This window comes from Maylandia zebra, linkage group LG8 (genome assembly GCF_041146795.1).
Source record: "Maylandia zebra isolate NMK-2024a linkage group LG8, Mzebra_GT3a, whole genome shotgun sequence".
Lineage (NCBI taxonomy): Eukaryota > Metazoa > Chordata > Actinopteri > Cichliformes > Cichlidae > Maylandia > Maylandia zebra.
The window spans coordinates 10705765-10724759 of record NC_135174.1 but is presented as its reverse complement, the minus strand read 5'-3'; the positions used below and the strand labels follow the sequence as shown (position 1 = coordinate 10724759).

Below are 18995 nucleotides of genomic sequence, written 5' to 3'. Positions count from 1 at the left end.
TTAAAATAAAAAAGCAGCACATAAAATATTACACCATGCTGTTATTAGTTTAAGAAAAACAAATCCAGAATCAGTGTGTGAAAAACTAAGTACTCTACTGCTTCACTAAGTATAAAGATGTAAATAGTCATCAGCAAGAATGAACACCTCTATAAAAGCAAAAGATTTGGTAGCTTGTCTGTTATAACACACCTGAATGCTCTAGTTGTGTGAAATGTGGTGCTCAACAGAAGAAATTGCTGCTACCCATTAGTCTGTGAGGGGTTATAAGGCCATTGCATTTGAAGTACATAATTCTACAGCGAGAAAGATTGTTCAAAAGTACAGAACATTCAGGACAGTTGCCAGTTCCCAGGATTGGACATCCCAGTAAATTTACCCCAAGGTCAGAGGAATCTCAGACTCTTCGGGGTTCACTTATCATGTTAAATCTTAAACTTAAGACTGAACAAATGTGACTTGTTTGGAAGGGTTGCGAGGAGTAAACCTCTTGTCTCTAAAAAGAACATGGCAGCATGGTTTAAGTTTGCAAAGTTGCATTTGAATTCAATTTCACTTTAGCACCAAATCTCAACAACAGTTGCCTCAAGAAGCTTTACATTGTAAGGTAAAGACCCCACAATAATACAGAGAAAACTCCAACAATCTGATTCCCCTATAAGCAAGCACTTGGCAACAGTGGGAAGGAAAAACTTCCATTTAACAGGAAAATCTCCCAGCACCAGTTGGGGTTCAGTGGAGGGAGTCAGGACAAAAGACACATTGTGGAAAAGAGCCAGAACTTCATAGTAACTAGTAATTAAATGCAAAGAAGTGTATAAACACAGAGTGAGTGAAAAAGGTGAGTGAAGAAGAAACACCCAGTGAAGCCTGCAGTAGCCTAGGCTTACTGCAGTATAACTAAGGGAGGGTTTATGATCAAAGTCTAACTATGTTTCAAACCTAATCTTAAAAGCAGAGACTGTGTCTGTCTCCTGAATCCAAACTTGGAGCTGGTTCCACAGAAGACTGGCCTGAAAGCTGAAGGCTTGCTTTCTTGTCCCTGTCAGTACTCCTGCAACAAACCATAAGACTTCTGGAAAAATGTGCTTTGGACAGAAGAGACCAAAGTGGAGATGTTTGGCTATAATGTATAGCGTCACAAACACAACATATTGGTACAAACACCACATACCAACTGCAAAACACGGTGATGGACAGGTGATGGTTTGGGCCTATTTTGCAGCTACAGGACCTACGTACTTTGCAATCACTGAGTCAACCATGAACTTTGTATAGCACAAGTGTTCTAGAGTCAAAGGTGAGGCCATCTGTCCAGCACCTAAAACTTGTCTCAAACTGGGTCATGCAAAAAAACAATGATCTCCCTTACTCTACAAAATCTTGGCTGAAAAGTGCTGTAGTTAACAGAGCTATGCATGAATGAATGCCACAACGATAATCATACAGTAAATGATTACTTCAACTTATTGCTACTAAAGGTGGTTCTACAAGCTACTGAATCATGGGGTGTACTAGTTTTTCATACGCTGCTTTTTGGTTAAATAATGACAAGAGAAATGAAAATTACAGCATAAAATATACACAAAAATAAATACTTCTGTTTGGTACTATGCTAAAAACAGTGAGGTCATAGCTTTTCCTCTTTTACTGACTACCCTCCTCTCTACCAGAAGCTACCCTCTTTTGAATCTCCAACAGGTCGACCAGATTTTAGGTGACGATCCCGAAGTGAAAGAGAGACTCTTTGCTGTGCTGAAGCAGTACGCCGCAGAGAAGAAAGTTGAGTGGTTAGCTTCTGTCCTGCCGGACATACTCACCACTGACGAACATCGACAGCTCATCTCCAGCATCAGGTAGGGGACAGAGGTTTGAGCTCACATTGCACAGGTAGGAAGTAGATTAGTCTTCATTGGAGAAGATGCAAAAAGATGCAAACAATGCAAGCAATTTGTGAGTGAGCTGTAAACGTCAAATGCTCTCTAAAGTACGCTACCATACTAGGCCATCTCTTTGTGTTGCATCACAGAGATTTGCACGTGTTCGGTCCTAGTGAGACTGAAATAATCTGCATGGATTGAATTCATGATGACTGTAAACTGGATTTTCCTGCACATTTGGTTGCAGATTAGAGAAATGTGTGGGTTCCATCTGCAACACATGGTAAATCCACAGTGACCCACCCGAGTTTCTTAAACTTTCATTTAAAGAGAAACTGAGAGACTAAACTGACAAGGACGGGTCTATAACTGGGAGCTTAGAGTTTTAGGGGGGGAAATGAGGATTGGCAAAATGTTCTGCATTCACTGCATGGAGGTGCCTGTGATGATGAGCCACTCACAGATTTAGTAGAGTACTCGCTTCGTGGAACTACTGGTAGCCATGCTGCTCTCTCTGTCTCTGCAGCCCTTTCAAATAAAAAAAAAATTAAAATAAAATCTGGAGCTACATCCAGCAGGTTTTTTTTTTCTTTTTTGAAGATGCGTGGAGGTGGCTTTCTACCAGACAGAATTGTGCCAGGTAACCAAATGTGAACAACTCTTTAGTTATGGGCTGTCTGTGTGCCAAAATAAATCCCCAGACAGTGTGTCCACAGATTCCTCTCCATCCACAAGTCCAGCCAATTGAAGCTTTTATTCTGTTACTACGCTGGCTTCCTTCCTCCAGTACTACTACACCACTTTCAACTCTCTTTCGTGATATTAATATACCGTAAGAAGGGTTTCCATTTGTATGAGGTCACTGCTGAGATAGGCAACAAGATTTTTAGTGCCTTCAATTAGGCATGAATAATCCAAAGCTGAGAGTTGGTATTTGTGCAATGAGGGACACTCCTATCTGCTACAAGGACCGATACCAGCATTAATAGCATCTCTCTGTGGACTTCCATCCTTGCCCGTCTCCCAGCTCTCTTACCTCACTCTCCCTCTCTCTTAAGGGGTGTTTGTGTTTAGCACTGATAGATTGTCCTCTCATTATACCGCTCAGACTGTTTCCCTGCTTTCTCTGTGCGGTGACCATTTTTTTCTTGACACTTGGTGAAGACGGCCTCCTGGCCGCACCGAGGTCCCAGAAGACCTTTTATCCCCCACAGAGGAGCAGCTCAGGAGCAGTGCACGAGCCCAGTATTCTGCTCACTGCTGCTTTTAGACTTGTGCAGATGTTTAGCTGATTATTGAGCTATGGCTGACAGCTAAAGCAATGAACTGCCTGGGGTGAGTATATCCTCCTCTCATTGCTGATATTCTCCAGTGTTGTGTGAAATGTGGCTTCTTTGTGTGTTTTTGCAGACGTTGTGAATTTTTATCACCTCCCATCTGCTGGTGGCTGTGCAGGTGTAATAATGTGAGAGCTTGAGTGGATGTTTAATGCAGTCCTTAAAGTATAGGACAGGCTGCTGCTGCAGCTGCTGCTGATGTTTGATAGATTTTAAATTCATTATCCCCCTGATTTCGGGGATAACAAAGCTCATTTGGACCATTGGCAGTTTATTCATATAGTTTGATGTAATGCAGTCTCACTTGGGTTGATAAAAACTGTTTGTGGTTAACAACACAGTTAACAATGCAACGCTTTCGTGTCTGTGTATGAAGTGACTGGGTGTTCTTAGGATCACTAAGTCTCTGCTTTTAAGGTGTACTCTCTTTTCACATGTATGAGCAGAGGGTGTGGTTCAGTTAATGTCTGTGTGCTAGAATTGGACCATCGTTTTGACTCTGAGATTATGTAAATAATCAGTTGAAAATATTTATTATGTTGTTTATTATTTTTTTAACGGCTAAATGTATACATCAGTCAAAAAATCTCTCATTTGTAGCCATTCAGACATTAAAAACAATTATCCAGATGTGGTCGCAGGCAGTAGTCTGCCTCATCATGCTGCACACTGAGCACAAATCTTGCTTTGTTAGTGGTGCTGATAATGATGGTGTTTAGTTCTGACTGCAGGAATCAGAGGCTGGAGCTTGTTTCTAACGATTCCCGAGCTACTGCTGCACTGTACTCTGTACATGAAAAAAAAAAAAAAGCTCCTCACAGGAGCCTTGTACAGCGTCTTCAATGAAGTGAACACAAAGTACAAAGTGGGTACAGTCAAGAGTGGAACAAGTTGCCTCCTTCTATTAGTGTAAACCTTGTTCCAAATGATTAAGCACTTGCAGAATGTGTTTGTTCCTCCAGAACAGTCTGCCGGAGAAGATCGATACTCAATAAATATGTTATAGTATGAAAATAGCTGCGGGACAAAACAAAATGCAGATGGCATTTGATTATTTGGAGAGATCCAGGTGATCGTAATGAACAGATGTCTGTTATATTTTTTTATGACAGAATGTTCTTCAGTTTAGAGAAAGCTTTTCTCGCTAAATGAACTTCTTTGATATCACTTCAACCACCATCCAGCTGAGGATGACAGTTGCCTTCCAAGCAAGCAGCTGCCTCAGGGTATACTGTCTGACCTTTAGATTTTCCGAGTGTGATTGCTTCACAGATTCTCCACAGGTTAAAAAGGAATGATGGTGGTCTTTCAAGTCTCTTTAACATAGTACCCGAGTCTTTGGTGTCTCTGTGGTCTTCTGTAGCAGGGCGATGGTTCAGTATCATGCAGGAAGTCCTCTGAAAGGCACCAAAGAAAGAGTTTTCTTTGCATGAAAGAAATAATCAGTTAAGAACTGCATACATTGCAGATGGCCTTTATAAGACCCCCGAGGCCCCTGACAGGGCCAGCCTTGTTAATCACGGCAAACCCAGATCATCAATGAACAAGTGTCACGCATTTTTCTGAACCACGTTGTGTATCACGATAGCATTTCTGTGCGACTAGAACAGTGAGTATTAGTCTTCATGCATTTCTGAGCCTTGTCCTTTATGCACAGCTTGCAGGCTTTGGGGGATTCTGCAGTATTTTTAAATACGGCCTTTTTTCTAGCAGCCTTTTTGTGTGTTTTTTTTTTTGCCTCGTGGAAATTATAAGTTAAATTAAGTTTCTGATCCTTTTACAACATTTATTTTCTGTGCTCTGAATCATCACTCACTTTTTTATGTTCAGACTATCCAGTCAGTTTGATGGCAAACACACTATCTGGATAGCGGACATATGCTACCACGAACCTGCTGAATTAGTGCGTTAGCGCCGTCACCTCGAGCGTGAGAGGATATTAAAGCGCGATTTCTGCTCAGGAACAGCCTCGCAGAGGTGCTAGAGTGATTGTCCAAGATAGACTCTTTGTTTTTATAAGATGACAAAGACTAAGTTTACTTCCTAATGTCCTAATTTGTTCCTTATTCAATATATTTCTACATTCCTAAATGTAATGAGTTCCTACCATGTGATTGGCTGATTGGGTATTTATTTATAAGCAGCTGAACAGGCATACCTAATAAAGTGGCTGGTGAGTGTATATCCCTTGTAAATAATTTATGTTATATTAATTATCTGGAATTGCTATTTCTTTCATCACTGTGGTCATAGTTTGATTGCAACACTTTAATTTTAAACTGCAGTGTTTTTAATGATCTGCCCTCAAAAGGTCAGATGCTCTGCTAACTTTAACAGATCACATCATCTGCCCATCTTACTTATCCAACCTATATGTATTTAGGCTTTGCACCAAACTTCCTTCTCTGCATCAGAGTCACATCTGGACACTCAAAATGAAATGAGGTCTTTGTAGTTTTCTGCTTGTCATTCCTCCCTTCTGAGAAATCTGTCCCTTCCTCCCAGCTTGCTTCCTCCTCCACAACCCTCCTTCAGATAATTATAGATCTCCGTTCTTTATAAATGAGGTCAAATCAGAGCGCTCATTTAGTTTCCAAGAGTTGACGCGGAAAACTTCTTTTGATTATGTTGTTGTTGTTTGCAACAGATAGCTGTGTTTATATGGTGGGTAAACAGCTGCATATATATAAAAAGATGCTAATAGCCACAGCTACACACCAACAGAGATTAGCCTTGCGTAGACAGGTACCACATCTCTGTGTGAGAGATGGGAGGGCATAATAGTGCTGTGATGTGAATAAATGGCAAATAGCAGGCGGGCACAGAGAGCAGAGAAGGGCTGTGTGGGCTGCAACACCTACGGCACTAAGAGAACATTTATTTATATCTAGGGAGTCTGCTTATTGTAGCCAGTAGTCTGTGCTCAGGCAACACTGTCTCAGGCTGCAGATACATCCACACCTCAGCCTGATCAAAGTCTGCAGAGACAGTGACAGCGGGCTAAGAATATGTGTCCTATATCTTTAACTGAGCAGATTTGTTTCAAAGAGACGGTACACACCAGCGCTTAAAAGCTTCTCTAAAACAAGAGATAGGAAAAAACCTCAAAGAAGATTTAACAAATGGTGTAGGATGGCAGGTCGCTTAAAGTTGCAGCATGTGGATTTTTAAGCCTTTAAAAATAATGTTGCTAAACCTGGAGCCTGGCTGATGATTAAGACATTTTTGGAAGCACGATTGTGCAGTTTTCTGCAAATGGCAGGTTATATTAGAGGGGAAAAAGTAATATTTCTGAAAAGTCATATTTATTTAAACTTCTTTGGTGAGACTATTTCTGTGAATATTTTGCCCTGTACCTCAAAACACCCAGAAAACATTGATCTTGCGCATCTGCAGCTGTTTAATTTCCCACTTTGCTGTGATGATGGGGGAGTGTACTCTCAGGCATGCCTGTGGACTTTGACATCACTTTTGGGTGTGGTTTCAGATGGGTGCAAAATTACACCTGTAAACTATGTTGTTTAGCAATGTTGGAAAAACCTCAAAGCTTATACAGTAGAGCTTAGGTAATCCTGACTTTTATGGTTCACATACTCTAAACCTTGTATTTCACATTTCCCATAATGCAGCTTGTTAGCGTTTTAACGATTTAGCGAATTAGTATCCATCCATCCACTTTTTTTAACCTAGACTGGAGCTTGTGTCAGCTGTCATTGGGCGAGATTCAGGGCAGTCCGTTACAAAGAGGGGTAACAAAGAGACGAATCAGTCATTCACACTCGCAGTCACACCTATAGTCAATTTAAAACTCCCAGTTAGCTTGTTAACATGCATCCACACAGGCACAGTGACAACATGATATCATCGCCATGACACAGTCAGTGTCATTTTCTCCACAGCATCAGCTATCAGCTGACCAAAGACCAAAGAGCTTATAGGAAGGAGCTGACACTTAAAATTTCACATATGTCGCTGTCAGAAGTACAATATTTGTTTTGCTGATTTCATCTGATCACTCTATTCTTATGTGTTCTGTGACACCCTTGAAATCGGGAAAAAAAAAATTTTTTTCCAATTCAATTCAGTTTTTTTTATGTGGTGCTAAATGACAACAACAGTCGCTTCAAGGTGCTTAATATTGTGAGGTAAAGACTGCACAAAAACTCCAACAGTCAGACTGTGAGCAAGCACTTGGTGACAGTGGGAAGTAAAAAGTCCCTTCTTACAGGAAGAAACCTCCAGTTTAAATGGGAGTTGTGGTTCGATTTTCCCGGGAAATTTTGCAAGGTAACCACTGGACCAAGTTGGAAATGTCTGAATTCTTTATGCATTTGTACAGAAGCGTCTAGAAAAAAGATGCTAATTGTTTGAATTACCAAGGCCCCACACGGCCTGCCCACTTAGTTTAAAACAGTTGTATCTTGGTGTGTATTTTTGTGCAAAAATCTTGACAAATTCCTTCAGATCATTAATACTGGATGTACGGAGAGAGGAACGCTGAATGTCTATACCAAGGGTAGGCAACTCCAGGCCTCGAGTGCCAGTGTCCTGCAGGTTTTAGATCTCACTCTGGGTCAACACACCTGAATCAAATGATTAGTTCATTATCAGGCCTCTGGGGAACTTCAAGAGATGTTGAGGAGGTAATTTAACAATTTGAACCTGCTGTGTTGGTTCAAGCACACACCTAAAACCTGCAGGACACCGGCATTTGAGGCCTGGAGTTGCCTACCCCTGGGTACACCCATCTGTAAAACATGGTGGAGGCTGTGTCATGGTTTGGGGCTGCATTTCAGCCAGTATTGTTGGAGCTCATGTTAAAATTGATGGAATTATGAATGCAAAAAAATGCCTTCAGATCATGCAATGCAATCTGAAAGGTGTCTGGAAACAGCTTCATTTTTCAGCATGACTACTACGACTACTGTCTATCACCCCTGCCAGGGTAAGGGCAGCCAAAGATAGATCTCCAGAGATTTCTGTCCTGAGCCATTCTTTCTAGTTGGCTCCATCTTTTTTACTTCTGCCTCGAGGTCTCATCTCCAGGTGTTTCTTGGGCAGCCTCTCTTTCGCCTTGAGGGTTCCACCTGAGAGCCTGCCTAGAGATGTTGGTTGGCGGATGGAGTAGAGCGTGCCCTTCCCAGCACCATCTTTGACAATGACAGTGCTCCCAGAAAACACTACCAATGCAGTAAAACCGTACCTGGATAGAAAAACACGCAGCGGAAGAGCATCAGTCATGGATTGACCTCCTCAGAGCCTGTACCTGAGCATTAATGAAGCAGTGTGGGATCATCTTGACATAGAGAAGAGATCAGAAAGCAGCAAACATCCAAAAAGTCCTTCAAGAGGCCTGGAAAATTACTCCTGAAGACTACTTAAATAATAATTTTACCTTTAGTATAAGATTGTGTACTCCCTGTGCATGCTGGCAAAACAGCTGTGACAGGTTGGGGCACAAACACCACACCTATAGCTGCAGTGGGACGTTGGCAGTAGATGCTTTTGGTGTTGTTATTTGTGACCTTGGAAGATTGTGGCGTCTCCTGCTGGAGGCGGCTGCTGTCATTAAAGACTGCCGCTGAAATGTGCCTGATGGGTTTATACTGGTTGTCAACATCAGCTGCTGTTTTGTAGTTATTACAGTGTCAAATACCACCACTGGCCAGAAGGACAATGGTTCAGGCTCTAATGACATCATTGTTATCTCTACAGGCCTGTTTCTACAGCTTATAAAGAGTGAAAATGTTTTGGGCAGGTTTTTCAAAAACAAGCTCTTCATTAGTTGACAAGTTGTTAACAGCAGCTGTGACCGGTAGGTTCTGGATGTGAGTGAGTCTTCATTATTTGCCTCACTTACAAGTACAGAACAGGGCTGAAGGTGCTGCATATTTTCCTGAATACCTCCTAATAAAGCACTTCAGCAGCCATGGATAATTAAATGCACGCTGGCGAAAAGTCACATCTGCTGTGAAGTTGCTTCTCTCTCTGTCCAACGAGTGTCCTAATTGCTTTATTTAGCTGTCAGAATTGTTGCTGCAGCTTAATTAGCTCCGCGTGGACATGAACAGTGGTAGCTGTTGTTCCTCCCTCCTTTCTGTTTGCGCGTTCGTGGTTAATTGCTTGACTGGTGCTGTTTTTCACCGACCCTGCGCCCTGTCTGCTAATGACTGATTCATCTGATCAGCAGATAAGCGGCAGCAGACAGTCAGAGCACAACAGGCTGATGTAGGTGGGAATCAAAATGGTTGTTTGTGCAAATATGTGTCCGGCCTCAGCTCACTGATCCAACAATCATCAAATGTTAACTTCAAATGTTTTTGGTGCTCTTTGAATTTTCTACACGTCCTTCACATGTGGTCCTTGAGAAGTAAAGAAAAAGCGTAGTGTTAATAGACTTTATACAGCATGCATTGTTTTCAGGATGTGTAGGCTGCTGCCTTCTTGTGGCAGTATGTGCTTGTGCTAATAAATTCTCAGAGGTGGCGTGATTTCTTTTGGGGTTTTTTCCAGTTCTCACCGCTCATGAGCTGGTTTGGTGTACTGAAAGGAGTAGCTCCACAGTGTAGTGGTTTACACACTCACCTAACAAATGATAGATTCCTGCCAGTGGTGGGAGACAAAAGTCCCCTGGGAGTTGCATAAGGAAGGGCATCAGCTTAAAACAATCTGCCAAATCAAAAAGGCAGAGCCTATCTGCTGTGACAACCTCCTGTGACAACCTGAAAGTAGCCTTAGCATACTTATAGAATTAGATCTCCTCGAATTCATGTGGGGATAAATAACTATCTATATAGTCAAACAGTCAGACTCTATACAAGGACTTTGAGGGATCCCTAAATTCATCTACTAAAAAAAGCTACCCCACTCCCTACATTTCAGTTTTCTGCCCCTCGTAAAGAAAAAGCTGAAGGAACTTTTGTGCTCACAGCTACAAACGTATGTATCTGTGATGACCACCATATTAAGAATATCCAATCTAACTGACATAGGTGTGAATGATTGTGTGTCTCTGCGTTAGCCCTGTGACAGACTGGCGATCTGCCCAGGGTGTACCCCACCTCTCGCCCTAAATGTATGAGCATGTAATTATCTATTAATGAAAAAAAAAAAGGAAATGAATAGAAAATCCACTTTAAACGAGTGGACGGTGCCATGCGAGCTGTTTCTCCCACTGTGTTCAGTATGTAATCTAAGCTCAACTGCTATTATAAGGTAGAAATGATCGGAATAACCACATAAACATGGGAGGGGGGTTCCTGTTACTCCAGTTTTCTTGGATACTTTGTTTACTTTGTATACCTAATATTAGGATAATTGACTTTTCCAACTGTTTTTTATTTCGGAGCTATGCATATCATAAAACCTGATGATCAGTCATTTAATGTTAGATCATCTACATTTAAGAAATATAGTTCCAGAAAGTGTGTGTGCATGTATGTGTGTGTGGGTGGCTGTCTTGTCTCCTGGCAGCAGTTCTAATCTTTTGAATGAATAGTTGTTTTCTGGTGTGTGTGTGTGTGTGTGTGTGTGTGTGTGTGTGTGTGTGTGTGTGTGTGTGTGTGTGTGTGTGTGTGTGTGTGTGTGTGTTTGCTGGTGAGTGGGGACTTGTTTTGTTTTGTCTCTTAGTCACTGCTATTGTTTGCAGCACTCCATAAGAAACAGCATGTACAGTTCACTCTTATCCCCCTCTTTGATATTTAGTTTGTTCCCAGTCTGCTCAGAAAGACGAGCAAGAGAACCTCTACATGTTTTCGGTACCAGCGAAAAGTATCTGTAACGCTACGTAGCAAAAATTGTCAAATTCTTACAAACTTGTAAAAAGAAAAAAGAAAAAAAAGAACACAAACCCCCCAAAGAAACACCTGAATGATTCAGGTGAGACTTCTGAGAATGTGATGTGGTTACATGAGAACAAAATTGACTTGGTTTGTATCAATCCACTTATTGTGTTTGGAGTGAAGAGAAGGGTGAATGTGACCCAAAGAACAGCATCCCTACTGTCATGGTGGTGGAAGCTTTGTGCTCTGAGGATGTTTTTCTGCCAAAGCTACACGATGACTGTATCGCTCAATTGGAAAGATGGACAAATCTTGGACAAGAATCTCCTTCACTCAGCCGGGGCCCGACAAACGCATCATGGGCAGGTCCAGTAGGACACTGATCCAAAGCATATGCCAAGACAACAAAGGAGTCCCTCGAGAAGAAGAAGCACATCATAGTCTCGAGGTGAAGTAGCATTAAGAATTTGGAGAAGATCAGGAAAGAGGAGATCTGAAAACTTAGCTCAAACCTAGCAATAGCTATAAGAAATATCTAAAAGCTGTGCTTGCTAAGGATGGTTACTCCACCAAGTAACAAATGTGATCAAATACTTATACCTCATTAAATGCACATTAATTCATAAGTGTTACACAATGTTTATTTCTATTATTGTGTGTGGATAACGTAGCTTTCGATATCGGTCGTCATAGATCATAACCCTAGAGAAAGGCAAAACCTAACTCTTTGGGGGGAGAAAAACAGATGTATAGTTTTAGATTATTAGATTATTTTCTTTGTTCTGGGAGAATAATACCATTAAATCTCAATTCTGATTGGCTAGGATTAGGGCTAGGGTTATGTAAAAAACATTCCATTGTTAGATACATCGTTTGTAAGCGGTTAAAATAATGAATTCATCCCCTCTGGATTGTTGCAATGTGTCTTATTGTTTTTACAGCATAAACCAGATAAATGCTCCCACTCTCGATGCCAGCTGCATGTCCCACCCCTCCATCTGACAAGCCAGCACGGCTACTGTTTGAAACCCTTCAGCACCCCAGCAACCAACTGTAGGCTCCACAGGGGATAGTTACTCATCACTCATGAGTGATGACGACTAACCCTACCAATGTTCAGCTGCTATAACATATCAGTCACTGTGACTGCTTATGTTTAAAATGTTATATTACAAGCATAACATTTCAAGTGTTTGACTTTTCTCAAAGTAAGACTTCAGGAAAATAACTTTTATCGATGTCATAGCTGTATATTGATATTTAAATGAAAACAGTAGGTGTTTAGTAGGAAATCACATTGGATTACAAAATAAAAAAACATTGTGATTTCATACAGTTTAACTCAGTATTTCACTGTAATTGATGCCCCTGCTCCTATTTTATCCCAGTGCGTTACACTTTGCGTTTCCTTGTCAGGGCCTAGGTGGATGAAATGACAGCTTCCTGCCTCAGTTGTAGGTGATGTGTAGACGGAAGTGTAGGAAAGACCGAGAATCAGTTGCTGTATGGAGAGAGAGAGAGAGAGGAGAAATCCCTTGCTCACTCACTCCCACACCTTTTTCTCATGCTGTATTCTGGCTCTGGTACCCCTGCTGCAGCAGTAAGACTCCAGCAAGCAGTGAGTGACGCCACGATTTCTTCACCGTCTATTTCCTCAGAGAAAGATTGCATCAAATTCAACTTCTTTTCTTTTTCAGTCAGGGGAAAGACTCTCCATTCAGTCAAAACCTTTTCATCTTTTCTTCAGATCTGAGACATGAAGATGGAAGCCTGTTGAGCCGAATCTGTGCCGACTAGGACTGTGAACATTTTCTCAGTAGAGTTTGAAGTATATCATAACTTTTAATCTCTTCCAACACTGGCTGTCATCGCTCTCAGAGTCGTGATTGTGGAATTTGTGTCTTTAAAATGGATCGAGGTGGATCTGTGATGTAGATCCATCCTCTACCCATCTCTTTGCTTTTCGTAGAGGAACTCTTATGGAAAAACAGTTAACACCAACCAATTTGTTTTCCTCATATGCTGCCATGTTGGCCAGAATCTTCATTCCCAAGAAGCACCGGCAGCGCTTCGACGACACCGTCTCCCAGAACGTGATCAACCGACTCTGCCGCAGCAAGAGCATCAGCGAGCCGCATGGCAGAATCCGTCGCAGTCGGAGCGAGGATCACTCCGACCGCCACCGCGGGTCCAAACGGGCCAGCTCAGTGCCAAGGGATGGAGGAGAACCCGGAGGGAGGGGAGAAGCAGAGAGAGACAGGGGCTTAAGGAAGTCCGTCTCAGGGATACCCGTGCATCCCCCCATTGGACCCAATCAGAGGTAAGCACACATATCAAACACAGCAGGTTTCACGAGTCCTTTCGCTCTGTTTTAAGTGTTGTTAACTGTTAATTCATAATTCAAGAGCCGAGAAGTCCCTTTTAAAAATTATAGCAGAATCCAGGGACTGCTTTATCTGTTAACGTGTGCTAAAACTCCTCTTCCTCAGAGTTTTATAAAGCTGCACTTAGAGCAAGTCTGTGCATGCACGAAGATGTTCACACACAGCTGCGTATTTGTTTCATTTAACAAAACATCACATTGTAACCATCTTCTACCATCTTCTTGGTTGTTTCTTGGCAACCATCCTACATGGGGTAGACCCCCCCCCCCTAACCATTTGACACTTTTCCTCCACCCACTAACACACTTGATTACACGACTGTCCAGTTAATAACACCACAGTGGACATGGTGCAGCACAGGACTGTGGCAGTAAATCTCTGTAGCGAGCTAACTAATAAAATCCTGGGGTCTTTGAGTATTCAGCAACAGGAGGTCTTAAAAAACATGTGGCCCTTTATGACAAATGTGATCATACAGGCCGGGCACAATGCAGCAGGAAGTGAGCTGATTGTGTTAAAGGGGCATCATGTGTCAGTAAGAAGTCGCGCTGCATTGCTGGTGCCTTCCATGCACTGAATAAACCCAAAAGACTGTTGTGTAACACTGTTGTGTCTCCACAGTAACTGGAAATATGCATAGAGCAGTGAGAGAGAGCGAGAGACAGAGCTAGAGGTGGGAACAGAGAGATAGATATAGATATCAACAGAAAAAGAGACGAACAGAAGTAAGGAGTAAACAGATGTAGAGATGGAGATCGATGGCAATGAGAATAGAGAGATGGGGAATACAGGTAAACGGAGTGATAAAGAGTGATATGAGGTGATGATATAGATGCAGTCTATATATCTATATCTAGACGAAATAATATAGACAGAAGGAAATAAATATAGATAAAACATATAGGAACGAGAGAATTCAAGAGACTGCATAACTGAAAACTGAAAATCTGCATAAATTAAAGTGAGCCTCTGAATCCAAGAGATTATTTAGGTTTCCTGACATCATCAGGACAATGTCCCCCAGTTTTCCCCATTTCCAGTTATCTGGCAATACTAAGGAGTTGTCAAAAAAAAAAACCTTCAAAAACACTAGATTTTGGATGTGGATCTAGATAGACTGTGAAAGTTAGTTGCTTCTAAGTTGCGCCAAACTGTCCATAACTTCATTAGTAATCCTGCCAGACAAACAAACCGACCACAAAAGCTGATTGGCAGAGGTGAAGAAACAGTGACAGACAGATGGCTGAAGGCAGGGAGATAGAAATAGACCGAGAAACATGGTGACATTTCGGTAGGGAGATGGAGAAAGGGATCGATAGACCAGTGGGATACAGGTGGAGAGAGATGTCGACATAACATTTCGGGTAAATCCACCCCCAGATGTATTGTTGTACAAAATGTTCTACTGACTATTGATACACAAAATCAAGCACTATAGTGTGGTAGCTGTCTGCATAGTGTGTGTACAATGTGACGGTTGTTGATGTACCAGCAGACTGACTGATACCTTTTCAGAGTGCATTCAGCTGAGGTCATGTGAAATTATACATAAGTGTATGAAGCTCTGCTGGTGTAGCCCGGAGGGAATGAGGAGAGGCCTCAAGCAGCCTGATAGTCACAGACACTTAGTTTGTCAAGTGTGCTCAGAGCTGATGCTTCTTTTTTTCTATTCAGCCCTCAAACACACACACAAATCCACATTCAGCACCCAGTGTGCCTTTCTGCATTTAGCTTGGCTTACATAAGAGCGTATAACCACGGCTATCAAAGAATAGGTTTGTCTCTTTTCTCTTGTTGTCTTTTTTGCCTTCCTCCTGTTTATATACCAAAGCAGCGTTGCCTTTAGTTATCTCCATGGCAACGCTCCACGGATAGACTGAACGAGCCTCATCTTTGATACACCGGGAGGTTTTCCGACGCATATTCTTCCGACTGGGGTGAATGAGAGAGAGGAGCCCCGCATTCAGCAAAATGTCAAAGCTATTCTGAACATGTCCCAAATTTTTTTTATTAAAGCCGGAAACAAAAAACAATGTCTGGCATTCAAGCAGGACTGATTTGGGTTACGTTAGAAAAATGTCAGCTTGGATCGAGGCAAACAGAGGGTCACGTCTGTGCTTGTTCAGACTCCCACTTACAGGAAGTGACAAAAGCAAAAACGAAGCGCAGGCAGGATTGTAAACAACAGCGAGTGAGTGCTCACTCCAGGGACAGCTGGGCTTCCCATTCATTCATTCACAGCCATCAATGCTGTTAAATGACGTCACGAGCAACACTGAGAACTCGCTCGTCCGATTTTGTTTGACTGATCACTTTTACAAATTCCACACATTTTCCACTTCCAGCTTTTTCTTCCTTTGTTTGCGTTTTAGACTGTTCAGATTTTGGCTAAATGGGTGATGAGGGAATCAAAAAAGCCCAAAAAATAAATTACAGGTTTTGGTTACTGCTCAAATTGAAAGTTTTTAAGTCGGTTAAAGGTGCTGCTTTTGGAGGATGGATTGACGCAAACACAAGAAATTCGAAAATGTGATTCAGCAGAGAGCGTCGGCTGAAAGTGTTCAGAACAAAGGAAAAATGCTTTGGACATAAATGCCATGAATGCGCTCTGCTTCATGTAGAGTTTGTGTCACCCTCTTTGAAAGTTGAAGGCCAGTAGACAGGCACAAAGCTTTTCGTTGTTAGAAACATTTAGTCACGAAGGTTTTTCAGAGAGCTCTAAATCCGAACGAATGAACTGCTCATCTCACTTCTTGCCTGCATCCCTTCCTCAGGATCATCCGTGTCTACAGGGGGAAGAAGAACTTTGGCTTCACGCTGCGGGGTCACGCTCCCGTCTGCATCGACTCCGTCATCCCAGGTACTGCTTCTATAATGAAACCAAGTACAGTGCAGTCCTGACTGACGCCTCCTCTCTTTGTGTGGCGGCTTTTCACTCGTGCGCCGTTCTGCGTTGTGGGCGGTGAGGGGGGCAGATGTATTTTACGCGGGTGAGGCTGTTGTGGTGCCAGCCGCTCGGGGCCGAAGGTGATCAGGAGGCGTTTGTGTGTGTGTGTGAGAGACTGTGAGTGTTGTCGGAAGTGGACTTATCTGACTCACTAGTGAAATGCTAACAGGCTGTGCTGTGCGGCAGCAGGTACACCTGTGGTCAGTCAGTGCCGCACAGATGTACTTTATATTCTGTTTATTGCTCTTCCTGTGCAGTTTAACTGGTCATAGGGTGGAGGAGTAAATCCTTTGTACATCAAGTCATACTGCAAATATATTAGTGTCATATACTTACAATGAAGGGCACTCAAATGCTTCTGGGACTGAGGACAAGACAAAACAGCTTGCTGTGGTAATCATCTCTTCTAGAGCTTACTTACCAACAGGTTTCATCGTTAATATTTAAGCCATGCAGAAAACGTCATCTTAGAGCTGTCAGCTTGGGGTTTTGTGGGCAGTTAAATGCCTGATAGCAATCTAGCCAGCCTAGCTGTTGATCTCCTTGTCTAACTCTGGCCAAACATGCAATTAGGCTGATTTCCCATTTGTTCTTTTTCTTATTGTCGACTATTTCTACAAGCAGCCGTGGTTTAATATGTTTTTCCTTTATAGACTTGCATCAACATATAGGGTGACTATAAGGCTGAACGACTCTCACAGGTGGTTTTTGCTTGTTTTATTAAAGCTAGCTTTTAAATCTAATTTCCACTTAGAGCTTATGTGAAATATTCATAATTACTTTCTTAAGTTTCCCGCAGTAAAAGGTTATTTAATTCACAGTTATTGCTTTTTGAAGCAAAACTAGCAGACAAGGAGGCTGTGAAGCTACTGCTGAGGGAATTTGCCAGGTTCCTTGGTGAGGAAGGCGGTGTGCGTGTGCGTTGTGTGTGTGTTTGACGATGACGGCACTGCTCCCGCCCACCATCATCCCCCACCAACATGTGCTGAAACAGCCAGAGCGGACTGACTCAGTGGGCCCTTGTGGAGGTGGGTGGCATAGTTCTCATCGTGATCTGACCACAGATTCTTTGCCGATAGCCCGGAAGCCACAACCCCGTTTCCCCATTAAGACTTTACTGCATCCAAAAGAACAAGAAAAAAAAACAAATGACATGACAGCTCCTCATCCACAGTGTGCTGACAGATGAGGAGGCGATGGGTACAGTCCAGTCAGAACTTATTCTGCCAGGGATTGTTTTGACAGCACTGTTTCCTTACGTAATAAGATTTAGCATGGAGCTCATCTTGTTTGTTGATGGGCTTTGTTGGCTCTCATACACAGATTGACAGCATCACATTAGTCACCATCTCTCCCCCCGTTGTGCCCGTCTGTTCTGTGCACCTCGTTAGCTGGAAGGATTGGTTTCAGGGGGTTTTTTCAGTCTCTGATTGATGTTTGATTTTCTGCCATCTTTGTCGACCTCTCAGATAGTCCTGCCGAGGAATGTGGACTGAAAACAGGCGACCGTATCCTCTTTCTCAACGGACTGGACATGAGGTTTGTCTTTAATGGAAATTATTGTTAGCAGCAGTAGTAGTTTGTAGTATTTTGCCTTTCCCTGCTGCCTGAGTTCTTGACCTTACACAGTATATTTAGACATCAGCACTTGTCTTTCTCCAGCAGAAGCCATCTGCTGCCATTTATTCTGCCTCAGTTTGAAAAACAGCTCTCACTGAGCCAGATAATCCATCACAAACACATAACCCTTCTGATTTTTTTCTGACGTAGATTCTCCTCGATATTTTCACAAGCACATGACGCTCATAGTTTCTGTGCTGAATTTTATGAGATTTTCATCATAGAAACAGTTTGTGGACTGTGTCTTCAGCTGTGCACTGCAAGACCATAGGTTTTAGTAACTGTTCATCACTACCCAAACAAATCTCACATTAAATAGACAGTTTTTTTGGCACACAATTTAAAGTCTAGTTATCAGACTCTTTACTTTGATGCAAATCAACATATGTATATCAAAGAAAACACAGAAAGCCCTAGACATGCTTGAGTGCTGTCTGTAAGAGAACAGTGTTTATTGCTTTCAGCTGTTTACAGGATTTCTTCCTCTGATTTACCTGGAGTTTCATAAAACGATCTAAAGCAGCAGGATCCATATGAGTATCCCCACTCTGAGGGAGTTGCCTGCATTTTTACATATTGCACAGCAGCACTAACTTTATTGATCAGTCAACACAAGATAAGACGAGTCAAGACCTTACAGGAAATCTTTCATTTCTACAACTCACAGCACGAATGATGGTGTTACTGTTAAATTTGTTACACAGTGACCGTTTTCAGGCTAAATTCTGGCATTAAGTTCAATGTCAGGACGTACAGCAGTGTTTTCGTTAGAGTCATTATTTAGTTCAGGGATGTGTACCATAACTATATCTGTTACTATCTATCGCCTGTTATCTTTATATATGAGCAGAATTTTTAGTGTTTTGAAAAACCCACAAAGATAGCATTTTTTTTACACCAGCACGTTTTATCAGCCCTCAGCAAAAGCCTTGAGTCAGTCCTCATTCTTTATATTTTGCTGCCAATGAGCCAGACTTTCTTTGTGGTCTTGGGGACTTTTTTCATGTTGAACCACTTAACACGGACCTATGAGTCATTCAAGCATT

The 18995-nt window shown here is 42.1% G+C and overlaps 1 protein-coding gene across 5 annotated transcripts in view; it reads left to right on the top strand.

The window, feature by feature from the left end:
* The window catches only part of grid2ipb (glutamate receptor, ionotropic, delta 2 (Grid2) interacting protein, b), a 41125-nt gene that overhangs the window by 5233 nt on the left and 16897 nt on the right, over positions 1–18995 (top strand). For all 5 annotated transcript variants that reach the window (XM_076887298.1, XM_004562291.5, XM_023153390.3 and 2 more), the window contains 4 exons: positions 1702–1856; positions 13037–13318; positions 16157–16242; positions 17799–17868. In XM_076887298.1, the coding sequence (XP_076743413.1) occupies positions 1702–1856; positions 13037–13318; positions 16157–16242; positions 17799–17868 (593 nt within the window). The remainder of the gene's footprint in view (positions 1–1701; positions 1857–13036; positions 13319–16156; positions 16243–17798; positions 17869–18995) is intronic.